Source organism: Coregonus clupeaformis, chromosome 19 (genome assembly GCF_020615455.1).
Source record: "Coregonus clupeaformis isolate EN_2021a chromosome 19, ASM2061545v1, whole genome shotgun sequence".
Taxonomy (NCBI): Eukaryota; Metazoa; Chordata; class Actinopteri; order Salmoniformes; family Salmonidae; genus Coregonus; species Coregonus clupeaformis.
This window is the reverse complement of record NC_059210.1, coordinates 52,413,995-52,436,669: the sequence shown is the minus strand read 5'-3', so window position 1 is coordinate 52,436,669 and position 22,675 is coordinate 52,413,995. Positions and strand designations below refer to the sequence as shown.

The window sequence follows — 22,675 nt, the reverse complement described above, 5'->3', positions numbered from 1 at the left end:
CATTATGATATAAAAGGTCAAACTGATCTTAGATCAGCACTCCTACTCTAGCCTGGTCCCAGGGACTGTATTCATTAAACGTGTCTCAGAGTAGGAGTGCTGATCTAAGATCAGTTTGACCTTTTATATCAGTGTTGCATATCTGTCAATTGAGGCAAACCACTCCCTCTTAGGATCTTACAAAAGTTGATTTACTGTCACTTAGCTTTGAATAAGTATTCTGATATGGCTACTTGGAAAAACAAACACATGCAATACGACCTCTAATCTTTGGTCCCATTTCTTTACAGATGAATAAGATTAAACATTTTGGCAAAGTAACATAGTCATATTGTCAGCGCAAGATAAAAGATAAAACGAACACTGTCGGTTCATTCGATACTGTTGCATTAACAATATTGCATAAAGTACATACACAGCTGCCAAAGTTCTGCTTCTTCCGCAGCAATGGAAATAAACATGAATGGTGACCAAGCTTTATACTATCTACAGTATTCTACCATTTCAATAAGTGAATATATCAGTTGTCATATCACATATATGACATCTGCATTGACAATAATTGACATATCACATATGACATATCAACTGACAATAATTGACATATCGCATATGACATCAATTTATTGACAATAATTGACATATTAGCACTTATGGACAGTTCATAGGCTACCATCTATCCTTTCTTCAGTAACAAAACCTTGAACCACTGGTTGTATGTTGTACTGTGCCTCGTGTATAATAACAATCAGAACAGAGCAGAAACAGTCTGCATGTTGGTTGATGTGAGCTGAGGGTCAAAGTTTGATATGATAAATACACAGTATAAATGCTTCAGAAACAGATATCCATGAAAAGCTACTTGGGCCACCGTATAGACATCTCATCCATGACTCAATGCAGTCCAAATGTAGCTACATTACAGCTTTCTCATTTAAATGAAAAGAAAGTAATTGCACTTTAAAGGGATGAAAACGGCGATGATGATAATGACGCATCACTTTTAGTCACAAGGTTTCCATAGATGGGCAACTATTTGGGCTATGACACACGCTTCTTATGTCTGTTGCTAGATTGTCTATTTCAACTTCACTGAGTGTACAAAACATTAGGAACAACTTATATTGAGTTGCACCCCCTTTTGCCCTCAGAACAGCCTAAATTAGTCGGGGCATGGACTCTACAAGGTGTCAAAAGTGTTCCACAGGGTTGCTGGCCCATGTTGACTCCAATGCTTCCCACAGTTGCGTCAAGTTGGCTGGATGTCCTTTGGGTGGTGGACCATTCTTGATACACACGGGAAACTGTTGAGCAGGAAAAACCCAGCAGCGTTGCATTTCTTGACACGCTCAAACCGGTGCACCTGGCACCTACTACCATACCCTGTTCAAAGGCACTTACATCATTCACCCTCTGAATGGGACACATACACAATCCATGTCTCAATTGTCTCAAGGATTAAACATCCTTCTTTAACCTGTCTCCTCCCCTTCATCTACACGAATTGAAGTGGATTTAACAAGTGACATCAATAAGGGATCATAGCTTTCACCTGGATTCACCTGGTCAGTCTATGTCATGGAAAGAGCAGGTGTTAGTTTTTCCTTCATCGTTGGAGCAATCATCATCATGTGTTTTCCCATGTGGGAGACTTGGAGTGCTTGTACACAATGGCCTCTAGCCATATCCTCTCTGTAAGTGGAGGTCATTTTATCCATGACAGAGCATAGACAGGAGAGTGTTACTGAAGTATCCTTTACCTGGACGTCCTATCACATCCTTGAGCTAGTCTTATCCCAGATCTGTATATAACCAACTCCTGACTAGGAGTGACTAGGAGAGGAGTTGGCTAAAGAAAACCGTTTTGGGACCAGACTACCAAGCAGGCTACCTTTAGGTTGGTAGTGAGGGGCCAGCTGGCAGGGGAACATAGACATCCCCCCTCTTTGTCCTCTGTCCTCTTACACGTAGATCCCTTCTGGGTTTAAGCCAGACGTCAGCGGGCTTTGCAGGACCCGAAGGTGACCGGGCATCGGGTGGGAGGAGACTGGACGCTTCAGGGAACCGGACAGAGGAACCAGGTCTGAAAGAGAGAGAGAGGGAGAGATGGAGAAAAAATATATAAAGAGAGAGAGATAATTAGTTACTTTATTTTGCTTTAGATATTTGTTACCTTCAAATCTACTTCTCAGATGTAAATGTGTTACTAGGTCTGTCCACAGGGTGTCAGCATTGAGCTATGCATGACACCAGCCATAGCAGTTAATTCAATGGCCAAACATGGAGGGCTCTTGCTGATTCAACACACATGTCCTGCTAGGTTATTAGAAGGACATGAACATTAAACGCATTACTTTACATAATGCAAAACCATTAGCATGAATAATAATATACATTCAAGAGCCTACCCTTTACATGAGGTGGTAAGCACATGGTAAAACACAGTTATTCAAAATTATTTGGAAAAGTGATCTGGGAAAACCTGGTGGGTGAGGGGGGATTTAAAGGTGTACTGCTGTGTGGGTTGATACAGAGGATATTTTAAAAAGGTATGGTTTAGTGCATAAAACCACAGTCTTTTTACAGTTTCTAACATGGAACACTACAGCTGCACCATCGAGAGTATCCTGACCGGTTGCATCACCGCCTGGTATGGCAACTGTTCGGCATCTGACCGTAAGGCGCTACAGAGGGTAGTGCGTACAGCCCAGTACATCACTGGGGCCAAGCTTCCTGCCATCCAGGACCTATATACTAGGCGGTGCCAGAGGAAGGCCCAAATAATTGTCAAAGACTCCAGTCACCCAAGTCATAGACTGTTCTCTCTGCTACCACACGGCAAGCGGTACCGGAGCGCCAAGTCCAGGTCCAAAAGGCTCCTTAACAGCTTCTACCCCCAAGCCATAAGACTGCTGAACAATTAATCAAATGGCCACCCGGACTGTTTGCACTGCTGCTACTCGCTGTTTATTATTTATGCATAGTCTTAGCTCTCTGTCTTCCTCTGTTCTTTCTGCCAGGCCAGCCTAGCCTCTTGGCAAGCAAGATACAGTCCACTGAGTCCATCACAGAAACTGCTGAGCATGAGATGGAGGGAGGACGGCAGGAGAGAGTGATGGAGGGATATGATGATGGAGGGAGAGAGGAAGAGCTGAGGTGGCGGCCAGCAGCCGTATCTAGGCAGCCGTTGGCATGGAGACATAAGTGCCACTGGAGGGGGTGAAACAAATGCACACATGCTCGCACACGCTCGCACACTCTCTCTTGCTCTCTCCCTCCCTCTCTCCCTCTCTCTCTCTCTCTCTCTCTCTGTAGCTCTCTGTAGCGCTCTGTAGCTGAGTAATCCTCTCTCAGCAGGCAGAGGGACGTCACAGAGAAAATGATAACTGCTGTATAAAAGCCTTAGTTGGACTGACTGAGTGACCTGGCAGGCAGAGCAGTGAAGAGCGGAATTATGTTTTACATAAAAAATATCACAGATCTGTGCAAAAATGGTCATTTAATGAATCAGCGTGATTTAATTTACATGATGGCAGCATGATTTAATTTGAAGGTTTACAGTATGTTTTGCACAGATCTGTGCTCTTTTGCTCCACAGATATGTCGCCCGACAAGGGAAATGGCATGTAAATACACCTTCTGCACAGTGGTAGTGATATAGCCAATGTCATGAAGTTGCCTGTCTTTGTTCAGTATGGACAGGCTTGTTATTGGTTGTGTTTAATTCATCAGCAATTAATCACATAATATGTTATTATTATGCCTTTTCAAAGAATAAGGTGAATAAACTGAGACTCAGCAATATGACGTGACCACGAGCAGTAGAACCAAAGATATTGCAGAGTAGAGCAATGCAAGAGGCTGCACCCACAAAGAGGATTGATGCATCTAGCTCATTTGAAGTAAATTACCTGTGCCCTGTCCGGTGTGGGTAGTCCCCTCCTCGTCCTCACTGGGCTCGGCTGGCAGCACGGTGACCTTGGTGCCAGTCTGCTGGATGAACTGCTGCAGGTTGACCTGTCTCAGCTCCTTGGTCAGCTGCTCCAGCTCATGCTGCATGTCCTGGAGGGGAGATACAGATTGATCAACGATATAAATCTATATTTTTGCCATCTATACTTCCTATAATCTGTATCCATACTGACTGGTCCTCTGTTCCTGGTGCGTGGGTGGGCTACATATTATGCCCCAACAATCTGCCCATGGTGTGTGTGTCCACCAGTATGTTCCTTCAACATTCTATATGTTTCTATGTGCATTTGTTTATGTGTACGCTCATGCATCAGGGTTGTGTATATGTGAGTGCATGTCAATGCATGTGTCTGACCTGCAGTCTCTTGCCACTCTGGCTTAGGGACCTGTCCACGGCTCTGCAGCTGCTCTCCAGCTGGACGGCCTGTCTGTCCTGAGTCTTGAGCTCCGTGCGGGCCCTGAGCACCTGCGCCCTGGCCTCCACCTCGCTCACCCTCTGAGTCTCCTGTCTTTCCCGCTGCAGACGCTCCTCCTCGAGACCCGCCTCCACACCCTGACACACAGACAGGTTTTAGTTTGAGACCAATAGGAGTAGGAGATGGTTAGGAGAATATAGGCTTCCCAGCACCCTAGCCACATCATCTGTTTTGCAGGTAGTCTGTTATAAATACAGATGGAAGTGCATAGAAAGGCATAGAGAGACATTCAGAGAGAGAACAGGCATTGGCTGTCTTTAAAATGGTGATGTGAGGTGCCTGTACACCTTTAATGTTAAATGATTATAACAATGTCATATTCAACAGAAATCGTAACATTTCTAATTAGAATTAGAATTACAAAAACTTTATTGTCCACGCAATGTGGAAATGTGTCTTTGGCTTCACCACATAAAAACTGACATTAAACACCATCAGGAGCACATCATCCTTGAGATCATGAAATAAACTATACAAAGTACAACAGTGCAAGTGCAGTTTCGTGCAATTTAGGTGAGCAATAATAGTGTCCAGGCCACTTGTGCATATCTGACTAATGCCCATGGGTCATAAATCCGAGGTGTGCCCCACCCACCTGTACCAGAGCCATCCTGTCCCCCAGGTCGAGCTTAGCGCCCTGCAGACGTCCCATCAGCTCCTCAAGCCTGTCCTCCAGCTGCCTCTCGCTCTCCAGCTCAATCTGCAGTTCGCTGGCCCAAAACTCCTCCTCCTCCATCTCCACCTCGTTCTTCCTCAGTCGTCTCTCCAGCCTCCCTATCTCCTCCATCAGCCCCCCTGCTCCTCTGGCCTCCTCTCCCCCTCTGCCATCCCCACGTCCACCCCAGGTCTGCAGATCAGCCTCATAGGCTTCCAGCCTCTTCCTCAGCACAACCAGAGTCTCTCTCTGGAGCCCCACCAGTCTGACCAGGTCATCCATGCGGCAGGCCCACATGCCAGGGGACACTGCCCCCACTGGGGCTACCGCTGCGGCTGCTGCATAGTGGTGGTTGTTCTGGTTCCCAACGTTCCCCTGGAGTAGGAGACGTTGTTTGGCCTCGGCCTCCCTCCCCTCCCAAGCCCGGCCTCCACTCAGGATGTCCCGGAGGCCTCGGGGCCCGCCGGTGAAGGTGAGGGACTTGCGGCGCGGCTCGCGGCGGCGGAGGGAGCGCTCGCTGGGGTGGCGGAGCTTGGCAAGCGGGGGGAGGCTCTGCCGGTGGAGACCGCGTTCCGGGCCCCGGAGCGGAGGCCCCTCGGAGGGGGGGCGTTCAGTCAGGGAGGGGCCCGTGCGGTGCAGGATCAGCTGGACGTCACCGGCATACTGACCCCAGGTGTTGATGGAGGCCACTGGGCTCTCGTGGGGGGCCAGGTGGCGCTCTGTGTCCCGCCATTGCTCCACCAGGGTATAGCGCCCAGTGCGGCCTGGGAAAAACAGATAAGACAAGTTCAGTTATGTAGGCTTTTTGTGTATGTTTTTGTGTATGTTTTTGCGAATGTCTTCTCAGCCTATGTACTTTGACAAACTAACTAACAAATCCATTGAGATTAACAATAGCTCTTGTGGTAATCATATTTCATGTGGATCAATAGGATAAGTATCAGTGCATCCATCGCCAGCTATTAAAAAGCGCAAAGCGAATGTAGGAGTCTTGAATAATTTAACATCAATCTATGCAGAGTGATTAATAACCCTGTTTTAGGTCATATGATATATGAAATTTAATTTTCCAATTTCCAATTTTCACACACGTAACAAGGCCAAAGAGACCGAGACAACCCCCTGATACACACAGTCTCTTGCCAAAAGCTTGTCCCAACTAGAGATAAACCCAATAAACCTAACATTAACCTTGTCATTAGACATTAGTACTGTGCATAGGACCCCTCTTTAAACCCAGAATATACAGAGGTTTAGGATCAGTGGATCTCAGTATTAAATTGATGATCACCATGTGTAAAACTGTCGCAAATTGAATAAATATAAATGTCACTTGGGAGAGTAAGGGAGAGTAAGAAGCAGTATCCCATATTATAAGCGGTTCTATGGCGATTTTACCAAAGAAGAGATGATGCAAACTGTATCTCATGAAAGAGAAGAAAAGAAAGTAGGAAGAAAAAGTAGGACAGGGGAAGAGAGGAGAGGAGGAGAGAGGAGGAGAGGGGAAGAGAGGAGGAGAGAGGAGGAGAGAGGAAGAGAGGAGGAGAGAGGAGGAGAGGGGAAGAGAGGAGGAGGAGGAAAGAGGAGGAGAGGGGAAGAGAGGAGGAGAGGGGAAGAGAGGAGGAGAGGAGGAGAGAGGAGGAGAGGGGAAGAGAGGAGGCGAGGGGAAGAGAGGAGGAGAGGGGAAGAGAGGAGGAGAGGAGGAGAGAGGAGGAGAGGGGAAGAGAGGAGGCGAGGGGAAGAGAGGAGGGGGCTGCAGTCAGTGGTTCTGCTTTTCCCCTTCCTGGCGAGAGATGGAGGGATGAGTCAGACTTTCCCTCCTCTTGCCTGCCCCACATAGTGGGAAGTGATGTCAATACAGGCTGCTCCATTCCTCTCCTCTCACTAAGAGAGAGGGGGATGGAGGGAGGGATGAAGGGAGGGATGGAGGGAGGAAGGGGAATCTGATCCAAATAAAGCCTCTGACTAAGACCCTCTATCTCTCACTACAGCACCAGGAGGTTGAGGCGTAGGCAGGAGGAGAGGAACACATATTTGTTCATTTCATTAGGCCTATTTTCAATTAGCGACAAGCTAATACGTTTTCTGCAGCAAGCCTAATTTTAAGACAGCTCTTAATTAAAATTGGAGTTTAATTAACCACCATTTCTTATACAAGCAAGTGGAGCAACACATTACAACAGAGAATCAGTATATCTTCTTCACTCTCTATACTTGAGTACTACTGTTAGTAGTTCTAAACACTTAACACTGGTCCACATTGCACGCAGTCAATCAACTATGGCTTGGTGACAAAGACAGTATCCTACATAACCAAAGTCTCACAGGTAAATGGTTAGGATAGAGGTGCATTACATGATCATTATATTACTCAGTATATCAATATAATCCTTAATGACGGGGCAAAGCACATTCAGAAAACAAAGTATAGGCCTACTACAGGCATAAATGCTAATACTTTATATATTTCAAATATTAGTAGCCTAAAGCATCCTAAAGCCTTGGTCAAGAGTAATAGGTCAGAGCTCACCTATGGCTTGGGCTAGAGCGATGACCACTTCCTGGCAGGTGGTTGCCTCGGTGACCCCACATACAACCCTCTGGACCCCGTCCACCCAGACCTTGAGCTCCATGCTGGGTCAGGTGACTCAGGTCAGGTGACTCAGGTCAGGTGCTGCGAGGGGGCCGGCTGCGGTGGGTTGGCCCCGTCATTCCTGGAAGCTCCAGCTGTGCAGGGTGGCTCCAGCTGCAGCCCCTCTGGCCACCACCTCACTGAAGAGGAAGAACACAGAGCAAAACAGGAAGGACCTGGTCAGGAAGCACATTTAAGAGGACAACATTGTTTTGGTTTGTTAGATTCTCTGCCCAGAACTGAGCAAAACTGGTCAAAACTGGACCAAACTAGTTGAAATAGGTTTCTAGTTGAAATGTTGTAATTTCAACCAGTTTTCACCCACTGGCTGAGGATCTTTTGAATTCAGTAAAACTATTTATTTGGTACATGTAGAAGTTGTTGTCAGTATAGTCAGTGAGGAGATAGGTAGTAGCTATGGGAGATGGCTCATTCATCATGGCCTGAAAACAATACCAGCCTGAAAATGTGTGCCACTATTTTTAGGACCTGTTGAGGAAAAGGAGGATGGCTCAAACAGTTGTTGAATGACAGAACCGTCCAACCACCCAGCCAGGCATACTGGGACCAGCCGGACATGACACTGTTGTTTTCATCCCGGCTCTGTGAATAGGTACGTCTTTAGGGGGGTTAGACTGGAAGAGCCTGCCAGTACTGATGCTCTGAGCCAAGTTCCTGTTATTTTACGGAGAATCGTAAGGAAACAACAGTGAGGAGAGAGCAGGAAGATGGCGTCAGTGCAATAGAGAGGGGGAGAGCAGGATAAGTGAGTGAAAGGTGAAATGGAAAGGGGGGGCAGGAAGAGAGACTGCAACAGAGGAGGGAGAGGATGAGGAGGATGAAGGGAACAAGGACTTGCTTTTGACGTCTCGGAGTCAAGGGTCTCGTATTTTGCCGCAGATGTGCCAACTTTTCACAGAGATCCTATGGCAAGCGAAACGTTTTATTGTGCAAATGTATACACACAGAAAAGTCTTACGAGACCTCTAGAGAGAGAATGGTCACCAAAGGAACAGGGAACAGATGCACACGATGTGTTGAAAAGGAAAAGTGAAGTGTATGTTTGCACTTCTGTCTTGATTTGATGAGGAACATATGGCCAAAACGTTGGTTTGTTTTCTGCATAATGCTCTGTGTGTTGTTCACTGTATGAGCTTCAAAATAGCTTCACTGTAGTAATCCAATGAAGTATGTGGTAAACTCTGAAGAATTTAGGACATAAACCGAAGACTACCAGCTTTATCAGAAATGCATATTTGTCTCACATTCATTTTGAACCGCAATCACTTCCCAGTCAAGTTCATTCCATACAAAATGAACAAGACTGCTTTTGTGACTGTAGTAGACTCTGAGTTTTAAAAAAAACATGGCCAGTGGCCTTGGTCCATGCAGTCTGGCACATTCTATATTCCTTCCTGCCACACAATGGACCATGGAAGAAAGGTTAATATGGAATTGCGAAATCAGATCAAATTAGGGACATTTCAAAAGAAAACCCAGCTCAGCTCCATCGCAGTCCTCTTCAAGGACAGAGTCTATGAAGAGAGAGTAGCTAGATGGCCGTTGTCCAGAGCTGCGATGCCCCATAGAGGGCTGACCTTCATACTGCAGTTGAGCACAGAGATCTATTCCCCTGCTGGTCACTTAACCCCCCTCCACACCTCCCCCACCCCCCACGTTCCCTCTCCATGTTCTCAATGTCATCTTACAGACACATATGCACGCGCACACGCGCTCAGACACACACACACACACACACTACTGCTCACATGGTGCTTCGCTAAACACAGTGGGTCCGGAACACTAAACAGCACTGCGAGATAAAATCAGTTCAGCTAAATAGAACTAGGGGCTTTGAAAGAACAATCTATCATTTTAGGACCAGGCAAATGAGGGCTGCAAACAAAAACTCTGTTTGTGTGTGTGTGTGTGTGTGTGTGTGTATGTGTCACCTTTGTCTCTGGCTTGGCTGATGATCTCTCTATTCCTGGCGTATTTATAGCTGGTTAGAAAGTGCTTTTGTCCTTCATCCAGATTGCCCTTAAATGGCAGCAGACTGCAGATAGAGGGATGGAGGGAAACAGGCTGCGAGTCACACACAAAGAGGACCCTGGGAGATTTTTCTGCACTGACCCATAACTCTGTCACCATTTTGTTTTACCATTTTTTCCCAGGGGAGTGTAAAGAGTGAAAAGGCCTGAATGGACACTGGAATACAGTGTGTGTGTGTGTGTGTGTGTGTGTGTGTGTGTGTGTGTGTGTGTGTGTGTGTGTGTGTGTGTGTGTGTGTGTGTGTGTGTGTATGTGTGTGTCAGGGGTTGACATGAAACTGACAACACTCCCCCATTGAAATGGGTCAAGGTTATTAGCCAGAACCAGTTTGGTTTTATAATGGTACAATCCCCCCAGGAAAACAGCCAGTGGTTATGTCTACACAGTGATGGTACTAATGCGTCATAATACCATGTTGTAACACACGTTGGCAGGTATTACAATATGACATGAAAAGTGGTGATCCATATAAGATTATCCATATAAGCTTAGCATACAGTAAACACAAACAGAAAGTCCACACCAGCAAGTCCATTACAGTATGTATATAACTGACAATGAAACAGGACAACATAGGTTGGTGCCAAGCCAGTGGCACACAGGGCACAGGTCCATCTCTCTGCCAACTCTGCCCCTTTTCCCTGCCAGCCTGCAGAGATGCCCATGGCCTGATCCTGTGGAGTTGATCACAAACCTGAGCCAAGGAGCATTCCGTGAGATACACGGCTTACACTACATACCAACCCATTCCATTTCAACTCCAAGAACAGCTAAAATAAATTGATGCTTTATTGCTGTAACATAAAACTCAAAACAGCCCAAATCCCAGATGACCCAAGATGCATTTGTCATTTGTCTCAATGTGGCACAGCTTCATAGTTCAGGCTGGTGGTCTCTGGGCTGGCTTCCTGTCTGCTCAGTGAGGTGTGTGAGTACAGGGTGCTGTGGGCAGTGTGTCTGCTGAGACCCAGGTTGCTGCTACGGCTGTTCCCCCTGTTGTCAGCCCAAAGGTCTGGGGCTGCAGGAGCCCAGAGAGTTAGCATCAGGGCCAGGACTTCCACTGACTGATGCTAGTGCAAGTCACCATATGTTCCTCTGGGTCCTCCCACACACAGGGGCACGGGCCAGGCACTGCTATCTCTTTACCAGGCGAGGAGCTGGCCCAGGTTCCCAACCTCTACAACAGGACACTGCCACAGAGATAGTATCCTATAGAGTGAGCATGTACATCTCTGAGCCATGGGAAATATGGCTGTGCTGGGGTGAGGTTTCGTGTGGTGAGGTTTCGTGACCATAGGTAGGAAGGATAAGGGCATCCCTTAAATCATTGTCTCATAGCGCAAATACTCTGTCTGCACTGATTCCCTGTAAATTGAGGGATAAGCAGCAAGTGACACCACTTGACGTAAGACAAGTCATGAATGAAATTATCATATTTATTTCCTTAATTTAGGCCTACAACTACGATGTATTCCTGATGAACTGTACTGCAGTAGACTGGTATGAATATCATGCATTTCCTTGAAGAACAAATGGCCGTTTGAGGAGAAACAAAATGGATATTCATCATGGGGCTAACACAAAGAATCAGGCACAACTTGACTCTGGGAGTTGGGAGAAACTTCTTGGGGAACAACTGAGCTGTTTTGAGGACAAAGGTCCTCTAGCAGAAAAACAGTCTTGTTCCACATCAGATTTTTCTATGATAGATGTCTATGTCGCCAGAGGAGATGGCTGCCGTTTTACGGGCTCCTAACCAATTGTGCTATTTTGTGTGTTTTTTTGCGTTGTTTGTAATTTATTTTGTACATAATGTTTCTGCCACCGTCTCGTATGACCGAAAAGAGCTTCTGGATATCAGAACAGCGACTACTCACCTCGAACTGGATGAAGATTTTTTATTTAATGAGTCGGACGCGAAGGATTTACTGCTGACACCAGACTAGGCCCAAATCCCCGTCATTCGCATGAAGAAGAGACGCCGATACAGGGGACGCAGGTCCAGGTGCCTTGTAAAAATGTGTCTGCGAGTGGGTAACCCGCCTCTACCATCCATCCTATTGGCCAACATGCAATCATTGGAGAAAAACTGGATGAGCTCCGTTCAAGACTATCCTACCCACGGGACATTAAAAACACACAGAGACATGTACACAGCTCCCTCTCGCCCTCCATTTGGCAAATCTGACCATAATTATATCCTCCTGATTCCTGCTTACAAGCAAAAACTAAAGCAAGAAGTACCAGTGACTCGCTCAATACGGAAGTGGTCAGATGACGCAGATGCTAAGTTTTGCTAGCACAGACTGGAATATGTTACCCGGGATTCATCCGGTGGCATTGAGGAGTATACCACATCAGTCATCGGCTTTATCAATAAGTGCATCGATGACGATGTCCCCACAGTGACCGTACGTACCCCAACCAGAAGCCATGGATTACAGGCAACATCTGCTCTGAGCTGAAGGGTAGAGCTGCCGCTTTCAAGGAGCGGGACTCTAACCCGGACGCTTATAAGAAATCCCGCTATGCCCTCCGACAAACCATCAAACAGGCAAAGCGTCAATACAGGACTAAGATGGAATCCTACCACACCGGCTCCGACGCTCCTCGGATGTGGCAGGGCTTGCAAACTATTACAGACTACAAAGGGAAGCCCAGCCGCGAGCTGCCCAGTGACACAAGCCTACCAGACGAGCTAAATGACTTCTATGCGCGCTTCGAGGCAAGCAACATTGAAGCATGCATGAGAGCACCAGCTGTTCCGGACAACTGTGTGATCAAACTCTCCATAGCCGATGTGAGTAAGACCTTTAAACAGGTCAACATTCACAAGCCAGACGGATTACCAGGATGTGTACTCTGAGCATGCGCTGACCAACTGGCAAATGTCTTCACTGACATTTTCAACCTGTCCCTGACCGAGTCTGTAATACCTACATGCTTCAAGCAGACCACCATAGTCCCTGTGCCCAAGAACACCAAGGTAACCTGCCTAAATGACTACCGACCCGTAGCACTCACGTCTGTAGCCATGAAGTGCTTTGAACGGCTGGTCATGGCTCACATCAACACCATCATCACAGAAACCCTAGACCCACTTAAATTTGCATACCGCCCCAACAGATCCACAGATGACGCAATCTCTATTGCACTCCAAACTGCCCTTTCCCACTTGGACAAAAGGAACACCTACGTGAGAATGCTATTCATTGACTCCAGCTCAGCATTCAACACTATAGTGCCCTCAAAGCTCATCACTAAGCTAAGGACCCTGGGACTAAACACCTCCCTCTGCAACTCGATCCTGGACTTCCTGACGGGCCGCCCCCAGGTGGTAAGGGTAGGTGACAACACATCTGCCACGCTAATCCTCAACACGGGGTCCCTCAGGGCTGCGTGCTTAGTCTCCTCCTGTCCTCCCTGTTCACCCATGACTGCGTGGCCAAGCACGACTCCAACACCATCATTAAGTTTGCCGATGACACAATGGTGATGGGCCTGATCACCGACAACGATGAGACAGCCTATAGGGAGGAGGTCAGAGACCTGGCAGTGTGGTGCCAGGACAACAACCTCTCCCTCAGTGTGATCAAGACAAAGGAAATGATCGTGGACTACAGGAAAAGGAGGGCAGAGCACACCCCCATTCTCATCGAGGGGGCTGTAGTGGAGCAGGCTGAGAGCTTCAAGGTCCTTGGTGTCCACATCACCAACAAACTATCATGGTCCAAACACATCAAGACAGTTGTGAAGAGGGCACGACAACGCCTATTCCCCCTCAGGAGAATGAAAAGATTTGGCATTGGTCCTCAGATCCTCAAAAAGTTATACAGCTGCACCATCGAGAGCATCCTGACTGCATCACCGCCTGGTATGGCAACTGCTCGGCCTCCGACAGCAAGGCGCTACACAGGATAGTGCCTACGGCCCAGTACATCACTGGGGCCTAGCTTCCTGCCATCCAGGACCTCTATACCAGGCGGTGTCAGAGGAAGGCCCTAAAAATAACCCTAAGACTCCAGCCACCCTAGTCATAGACTGTTCTCTCTGCTACCGCACGGCAAGCGGTAGCGGAGCGCCAAGTCTAGGTCCAAAAGGCTTCTTAACAGCTTCTACCCCCAAGCCATAAGACTGCTGAACAGCTAATCAAATGGCTACCCGGACTATTTGCATTTTTACGATGCTGCTACTCGCTGTTTATATTCTACGCATAGTCACTTTACCCCTACCTACATATACTGTAACAGTTTTTCTTTATTTTTACTATTTTCTACATTGTAGAATAATAGTGAAGACATCAAAACTATGAAATAACACAAAAAGTGTCGGCATTCTCTCAACCAGCTTCACCTGGAATGCTTTTTCAACAGTCTTGAAGGAGTTCCCACATATGCTGAGCACTTGTTGGCTGCTTTTCCTTCACTCTGTGGTCCGACTCAATTGGATTGAGGTCGGGGGATTGTGGAGGCCAGGTCATCTGATGCAGCACTCTATCATTCTCCTTGATAAAATAGCCCTTACACAGGGACACGGCGGTTGGAACCAAAAATCGCAAATTTGGACTCAAGACCAAAGGACAAATTTCCACCGGTCTAATGTCCATTGCTCGTGTTTCTTGGCCCAAGCAAGTCTCTTCTTCTTATTGGTGTCCTTTAGTAGTGGTTTCTTTGCAGCAATTCGACCATGAAGGCCTGATTCAAACAGTCTCTTCTGAACAGTTGATGTTGAGATGTGTCTGTTACTTGAACTCTGTGAAGCATTTATTTGGTCTGCAATTTCTGAGGCTGGTAACCCTAATGAACTTATCCTCTGCAGCAGAGGTAACTCTGGGTCTTCCTTTCCTGTGGCGGTCCTCACGAGAGCCAGTTTCATCATAGCGCTTGATGGTTTTTGCGACTGCACTTGAAGAAACTTTCAAAGTTCTTGAAATGTTCCGTATTGACTGACCTTCATGTCTTAAAGTAATGATGGATTGTCGTTTCTCTTTATTATTTGAGCTGTTCTTGCCATAATATGGACTTGGTCTTTTACCAAATAGGGCTATCCTCTGTATACCCCCATACCTTGTCACAACACAACTAATCGGCTGAAACGCATTAAGAAGGAAAGAAATTCCAAAAATCTACTTTTAAGAAGGCACACATGTTAATTGAATTGCATTCCAGGTGACTATCTCATGAAGCTGGTTGAGAGAATGCCAAGAGTGTGCAAAGCTGTCATCAAGGCAAAGGGTGGCTATTTGAAGAATCTCAAATATAAAACACATTTTGATTTGTATAACACTTTTTTGGTTACTATATGATTCCATATGTGTTATTTCATAGTTTTGATGTCTTCACTATTATTCTACAATGTAAAAAATAGTAAAAATAAAGAAAAACCCTTGAATGAGTAGGTGTGTCCAAACTTTTGACTGGTAGTGTACATATTACCTCAATTACCTCAACTAACCTGTACCCCCGCACATTGACTCGGTACCGGTACCACCTGTATATAGCCTTGTTATTGTTATTTTATTGTTGCTCTTTTATTTTTTAAAAACTTTCGTTTATTTAGTAAATATTTTCTTAACTCTTATTTTTCTTAAAACTGCATTGTTGGTTAAGGGCTTGTAAGTAAGCATTTCATGGTAAGGGAATACCTGTTGTATTCAGCGCATGTGACAAATAACATTTGATTTGATTACCTCCTATGTTCCCCTTGCACTTTACAGGCCATTGTTCACTATGGGGGAAACAATATAATCACTTTTTGGCAAAGGGGAGAGGTTGAAGGCCATTGAAGGGCTGAGACCAGTGACATAACACCAGAGGTAGCGATATATAAAAACTAAATAAACATTTACTTCAACCCTATCCTGATTACAAAAAGTAAAACAGAGCCCACCCCCCCCCCCCACAATCCATAATGAGTTATTTTTTTACAGAGTGTTGTGCGATAGGGGGTTCTGGTGCTTACAAACTATTTCCATTATTGAACTTTAATTCAAATTGCATTTCCTGTTGCAGGGCTACGCTGTAATTACTAGCAATTTATACACTCTAGTGTAATTGGTACCAGACTAGGCCTCTTGTGAAATGGATCCCTGTTTCCCAGCCATAGCCAGAGACAGATGCTGTTTTATTGTGGTGGTGGTGGGGACACTTGTGTGTGTGTGTGTGTGTGTCTTGGAGTAGGCTGAGAAACTATGCCTTTAAATCTCCCCAGTTAGCCATCAAGTGCTGCCCTGGCCTTACTCTCATGTCTCATACACACAACATATCTGGGTAGTTGGTCATACTAGGGCCCCAGGCCCTAAATACCATAATGCATAACAGTCTAGTATGTAAGACTGAGGAAGTTGTGCGTAGAGTGTGGACGTCACAGGGCACCAGCAGGGCACCAGCAGAGCCTTGATCCTGCAGCGTGGAGACTGATAACATCCAGAGTGTGCATTCCTGGCTGGTGAGAATGCAATGGGCCATGACGTGGAGATAAGGATGGTTCTGTGCACGGCCCTCTGATCTCAGGGCTGTGTTTAACATGAATACACAATAGATTATACTCACAGTTAAAGTACTACATCAGTTATAGTCTATAGGCTTTTTTGTGGGTGATTTTGTGGGCTGACTATGTTTATATTGGAAGGAAGGAATTAGAAGGAAGGACTGTATTACAATCTATGAATAAAAAACTAAGCTAAATAGGCTAACTCTTTGGGTAAATCTTATTATTGAATTGCATAAAACAAGCATTATACTTTGTTTTGTTTAGATTTTTACAAACAGAAGCCCCACTCCCATTTCAACATAAATACCAAAACAAGAAAGAGGAAGGAATGTCAGCAAGGAGTCTTGTGGTTGGTTCTCTAAAGTCTACTCCCTCCTCCACACTGCCAGCAGCAGCATCCTCTCAGGTCAGACCAGGTCCAAAATGACATTAGGTTGACTACAATGATGAGACCTACCGCCTTCAATAAAGTTAATTACAAATAAATAACAGATTAAAGTTGCTATTCAGAACCAAAATATATGTTCTGCTTGTGTGGGTGGGGTCTCTGTATGTATGTTATACTAGAATGTAAGTGAAACATTTCACATTGGATTGTAAAGTGGAAAACATCTGTAGCCATTGTAGACATGTTTGCCGACGTGCAAATTGTGCAACTTTGAAATGACTATAAAATAAATATGTCTAGACAGTTAAGATAATACAAAAAGTTGAGTTAAGGTGATTACAAGGTAATTGGCCAAAGTTTGGCCAGAAAAGATCCTGTAGTTATAGAAGGCTACCTGAAATATGCTGGAAGGCCCAAAACATAGGCTCGTCTCGAACTCACCCTTCCAGCCGAACCCTTGCTCAGAATTTAGGCTAACCCCCTCCTCCTACCCCCTCAATCCAAAGATCTCCAGGGAGAAGGATCTTGAGACGTCCGTCCCTCACCAGGGACTAAAACCAGCCCCAGTCACGCCATTGCCACGGTTATAGCCCCAGCTCCTGTAAAGCTTTCCATTAGGAACTTCTGGAGCCACACACTCCTCTCACTCCCTAACATCAGGCTGGCTGGATGTTATATTAGACTCCAGAGTGGCCCTCACCTCCCCTCCCCTAGTCGGGAGGTCAACACTGGCAGGATCCCGAACATCTGGACGGCACATTTAGCCAGCAGAAATAAAACTGCCTTTGTTCTCCTGCCATGATGGCTCTATAAGCAGACAAGCTTTGAAGTGCCAGCCTGATGCCGGGAGCTCGGCCATAGCAGCACCACTGATTGGGGCAACAGACCCGGGTCTCCTGGCCTCTGCTCTGGCTAATGGTTTGGAGGGTTGGTTTGGGCATGATGAGGACATGGGTTTATTTTAGTCCATATTCTGGCAGTCTCATCAGTTCATTAGGGCAGTAATTGAACACATGCTTTCCCACAGCTGTAGGATTAATTAAGCTACTACAGCGTCTTAATCGAAGGAAAATGAAACAGGTTGAAGAAAGTTTTATGGAGTCGGCCTGTTTCTTTAATATTTTATGAACAAACAGACAGTGGTGTACTGTAGGCAGCAAAAAACACACAATACTCAGTTACTGATATACATTATCTGATGGCCAACACGGTTTGCTTCAACATCTGTGTAATAGCTGATTGTAACTAATGAACAAAATGTCAATACACAGGGAGCACATCTACTGCTCTAACGCATCATATCCCCCAAAACATTGTAGTGGCCTACTCTACAGTTAGTTTAGTCTCTAAAGTGGGTAACGGGAAATATAATCATAGTCCGCATAAATAGCCCTGTAACGTTAGGTAGCCTACATCAAATAGTGTTAAAAGCTGAATTGTGAGTGGGAAATAGGCTAGGAAAATGTGTCATTGGAGGAAAAAGTGGAAAAGTGTAATATTTTACAGACATCCGGATGTATACATTATCAACCATTATTCAATGTTTATAAACATGTAAACGTATGGGCTATAGTCTATTCTCAAATAGCGAGCCAATGCATGGATGTAGCCTATATTTAAAATACAAGGGCCACAGAGTAAACAAGTCTGGCAAATTGCCCTGAATGTTGCACTATTGTTTTGAAAGTGTGATGTTATTTACCGCGAGAAAGAAACCGCGACATTGTAAGGGCACAAATGTTCCACTATGCAACCTGATAATAATGTTTCCGTTATCCCTGCCCCGTGTTATTACCAATTACTACACCTGGGATACTGTTGTGAAGGGTTAGTTACTTTAGAAACACAGTATAACGGTAATATTTTAACATTACCGGGGAAACTACAAACGTAATCTCTTACCTTCGTGTTGTAGGTGCCGAAAAACGAACAGAAGTCCCCCTCAGTCTTCTCTATCCGGACTGAAGTTTAGGAAAAATAGATGCTGTGGAGGAATGGAATCTGCAAATGTGACTCCGCGCAAGCCTATAAATCACTTGTACGAACTGCGACAAAGTGATACCGTCCACAGCAAAGAGAAAACTGCATCTTGAGAAAATTAGCTGCGTTGTGATCTCCTTGGCTGAAAGTTTATCGATGCGCCGTCTCTGCGCTAGCCCTTGCGGTCGGACCAATAAGCTGCGGAAAATGTCTCTCCCCATTTCATTACTTTTGCTTGTAAATACATTGCATCGGAACTGTGACACCGCAAGGCATTGTGGACCGTTTTAAAGCTGCAATACACTTTGTGGAAGAGGGGTACTCACCTAGAGGAGTGGGGTTCCTGAAAGTGGTCGGGTAGCCTTCTTGAGTAGGTACCATATGGTGACCATCAGGTATAAGAAAAGTTATCTGGTGTGAACAATTTATTTTCTGTATTTTGAAACACCTATTATCACAGCCAGACACTTTATACAGTGTGTGGTGGCAGTGCTCTTGTCAATGCATTGTTATTTAATTGCAGAATATATATGATATTTAATATAAATCTATGATTCATGCAGTCTGGGGACCTTAATATTCAAAGTCTGCAGCTGATTCTGATCATCTTTATAAACTCCATCAGTAAACAAGTATCTTGATAGTTCCGCAGTTTTCTGCTTAGCTTTGCACATCATTTTGACAAGACAGAAGACTATTGAAAGTCTGCCATGGAGGCACTGATTTAATACTGCATATGATTGAGTCAGTCAAGATTGCACATTACATGCCCTAATTACCACAAACACAGTTTACTGTACCAGATAACTTCTTCTGAGGTAGTCTGCCTATAGACTTTTAACTGGAAAATAGCTGGGTGACTGGTAGTGTACAGTCATCTTATCTTCACAGATATGATATGTAATTGAGCTAATAGACAGGCTTGAGCCAAGGTGCCAGTGAGATACAGGGTTGGGTAGGGACCCATACTATGGAATCAGTGAAGATCATTTAGCAAAACGTGTTTAAATTGGATTGGTGCATGCCACATACTACGGATTCGTGTCTCACTTTTATGTCTTCTATGTGTTATTGAGTGGACAATTAATTTGAGAGAAAATGGCAAATTTACAGACAGTGGCACTTCAAACATTTAAAATGAAGAGGAGAAGAACATACATCTAGACTTCTCCTACACAATGTGTAGGCTAATTACACTATATCTGTTTATGTAACTACAACGTAAAAATACATAGATTTAAGAGCAACTTAATGTTACAGTCCTACCACAAACTGTTTTCGATATCAATCTACAGCAAAAAAGCTATAAATATGCATAAAGTATACTATATGCCACACACAAGACTGAATGAAAACAGCTCATGGAGCATTGGCAATGGCATTGTCTGCGAGCTCATAAATGTATAACTACTGACCCCTTGTGGCTCCATCTAGACACAGTCTGAACGCCTCAGTCCATCCATTTGATATGTTTGAGAAACGTATTACTCTACAACTTAAATATTAAGTGTAAGCAGGCTACGTACTGCAGGCTTCGTACTGTGTCCATTATTGTGTAATAGCTATGTAATTAGTATCAAGATCTTTAATCTTGGTTAGGTAGGCCTTTAAGCAGTGTTTCAGATCAATTTCGTTTTATGCCAAAGCACTTGTTACTTGAAAAAATGATATGAAGGTAAAATAGTGCCTTAAGTGTACAAGCATGTAAAGCAGGGATAGGCAACTTTGATGGGGGTGGGGGCCGCAAAAAAACGGAACTCATCATTAGGGGCCGCAGTGGCTCGTGGGTCTGCAACTCTACACGTTTTGCGATAGGGTGGAGGCAAATGTTTGCAGTTTTTAATATGATAACTGATGATCAATGGGCCCCACCCCGGTCTGCAATTCGACCATGCATACTGCAAGTTCAGATACAGTGAGGGAAAAACATTTTTGATCCCCTGCTGATTTTGTACGTTTGCCCACTGACAAAAAAATGATCAGTCTATAATTTTAATGGTAGGTTTATTTGAACAGTGAGAGACAGAAAAACAACAAAAAAATCCAGAAAAACGCATGTCAAAAATGTTATAAATTGATTTGCATTTTAATGAGGGAAATAAGTATTTGACCCCTCTGCAAAACATGACTTAGTACTTGGTGGCAAAACCCTTATTGGCAATCACAGAGGTCAGACGTTTCTAGTAGTTGGCCACCAGGTTGGTACACATCTCAGGAGGGATTTTGTCCCACTCCTCTTTGCAGATCTTCTCCAAGTCATTAAGGTTTCGAGGCTGACGTTTGGCAACTCAAACCTTCAGCTCCCTCCACAGATTTTCTATGGGCTTAAGATCTGGAGACTGGCTAGGCCACTCCAGGACCTTAATGTGCTTCTTCTTGAGCCACTCCTTTGTTGCCTTGGCCGTGTGTTTTGGGTCATTGTCATGCTGGAATACCCATCCACGACCCATTTTCAATGCCCTGGCTGAGGGAAGGAGGTTCTCACCCAAGATTTGACGGTACATGGCCCAGTCCATCGTCCCTTTGATGCAGTGAAGTTGTCCTGTCCCTTAGCAGAAAAACACCCCCAAAGCATAATGTTTCCACCTCCATGTTTGACGGTGGGGATGGTGTTCTTGGGGTCATAGGCAGCATTCCTCCTCCTCCAAACACGGCGAGTTGAGTTGATGCCAAAGAGCTCGATTTTGGTCTCATCTGACCACAACACTTTCACCCAGTTCTCCTCTGAATCATTCAGATGTTCATTGGCAAACTTCAGACGGCCCTGTATATGTGCTTTCTTGAGCAGGGGGACCTTGCGGGCGCTGCAGGATTTCAGTCCTTCACAGCGTAGTGTGTTACCAATTGTTTTCTTGGTGACTATGGTCCCAGCTGCCTTGAGATCATTGACAAGATCCTCCCATGTAGTTCTGGGCTGATTCCTCACCGTTCTCATGATCATTGCAACTCCACGAGGTGAGAACTTGCATGGAGGCCGAGGGAGATTGACAGTTCTTTTGTGTTTCTTCCATTTGTGAATAATCGCACCAACTGTTGTCACCTTCTCACCAAGCTGCTTGGCGATGGTCTTGTAGCCCATTCCAGCCTTGTGTAGGTCTACAATCTTGTCCCTGACATCCTTGGAGAGCTTTTTGGTCTTGGCCATGGTGGAGAGTTTGGAATCTGATTGATTGATTGCTTCTGTGGACAGGTGTCTTTTATACAGGTAACAAGCTGAGATTAGGAGCACTCCTTGGAGAGCTTTTAAGACTTTTAATGTATTTTTTTTATCTTAAACACATTTTATTCTAGGTAGCTAGTTATGTATAGGTAGCTATCAAGCAAACACAAGCTCGTTACCTGTATAAAAGACACCTGGGAGCCAGAAATCTTTCTGATTGAGAGGGGGTCAAATACTTATTTCCCTCATTAAAATGCAAATCAATTTATAACATTTTTGACATGCGTTTTTCTGGATTTTGTTGTTGTTATTCTGTCTCTCACTGTTCAAATAAACCTAACATTAAAATTATAGACTGATCATGTCTTTGTCAGTGGGCAAACGTACAAAATCAGCAGGGGATCAAATACTTTTTTCCCTCACTGTAGCTGGCCGCTAGACTAATTTTTTTGCTGACATGGGCTAATTGAGTGACTGCTGATGCACAATCAAATTTCGAAATTGCACCTTGTGTATTCTATTATTCTAACTCTCAACAGTAAGTTTAGACTAGATGTCAATGTCGAACCATGCTTTAAACTACAGCTTTAAGGGCATTGTAGTGGTAAACATAATGGCATAAGAAGGCAAAAAGCAGTAAAGAGGAGAAAATACATTTACAATGGCTATTTCTGTATTAGTATTACCCACATCAGCCCATTAAAACACCTAGGTTAGAGCAGAGAGGACATAGAGCATGTGGCTATGCAACACAACAGGTGTTTCATCTCCACACTGGGATGATTTTAACAGTGCGACACCACACAGGCCTGATTCCACTCAGGAAGGACGGTACCAGAAATAAATGAATAAAAACGCAAAACTAAGT

The 22,675-nt window shown here is 44.9% G+C and overlaps 1 protein-coding gene across 2 annotated transcripts; it reads right to left on the bottom strand.

The window, feature by feature from the left end:
- Positions 1-1,521: 1,521 nt before the first annotated feature.
- Positions 1,522-18,855, bottom strand: LOC121532245 (ras association domain-containing protein 8). 2 transcript variants are annotated; one of them, XM_041838074.1, is made up of 7 exons: positions 18,570-18,855; positions 9,688-9,791; positions 7,634-7,875; positions 5,044-5,867; positions 4,328-4,525; positions 3,912-4,062; positions 1,522-2,083 (listed from the first exon to the last, which is right to left on the bottom strand). In XM_041838074.1, exons 3-7 carry the CDS (start codon positions 7,734-7,736, stop codon positions 1,962-1,964), a joined length of 1,398 nt encoding a protein of 465 aa, XP_041694008.1. In that variant the 5' UTR covers positions 7,737-7,875; positions 9,688-9,791; positions 18,570-18,855; the 3' UTR covers positions 1,522-1,961. The 2 variants fall into 2 exon arrangements, with proteins under 2 accessions (XP_041694008.1, XP_041694007.1); XM_041838073.1 differs by lacking the exon at positions 9,688-9,791.
- Positions 18,856-22,675: the final 3,820 nt, after the last annotated feature.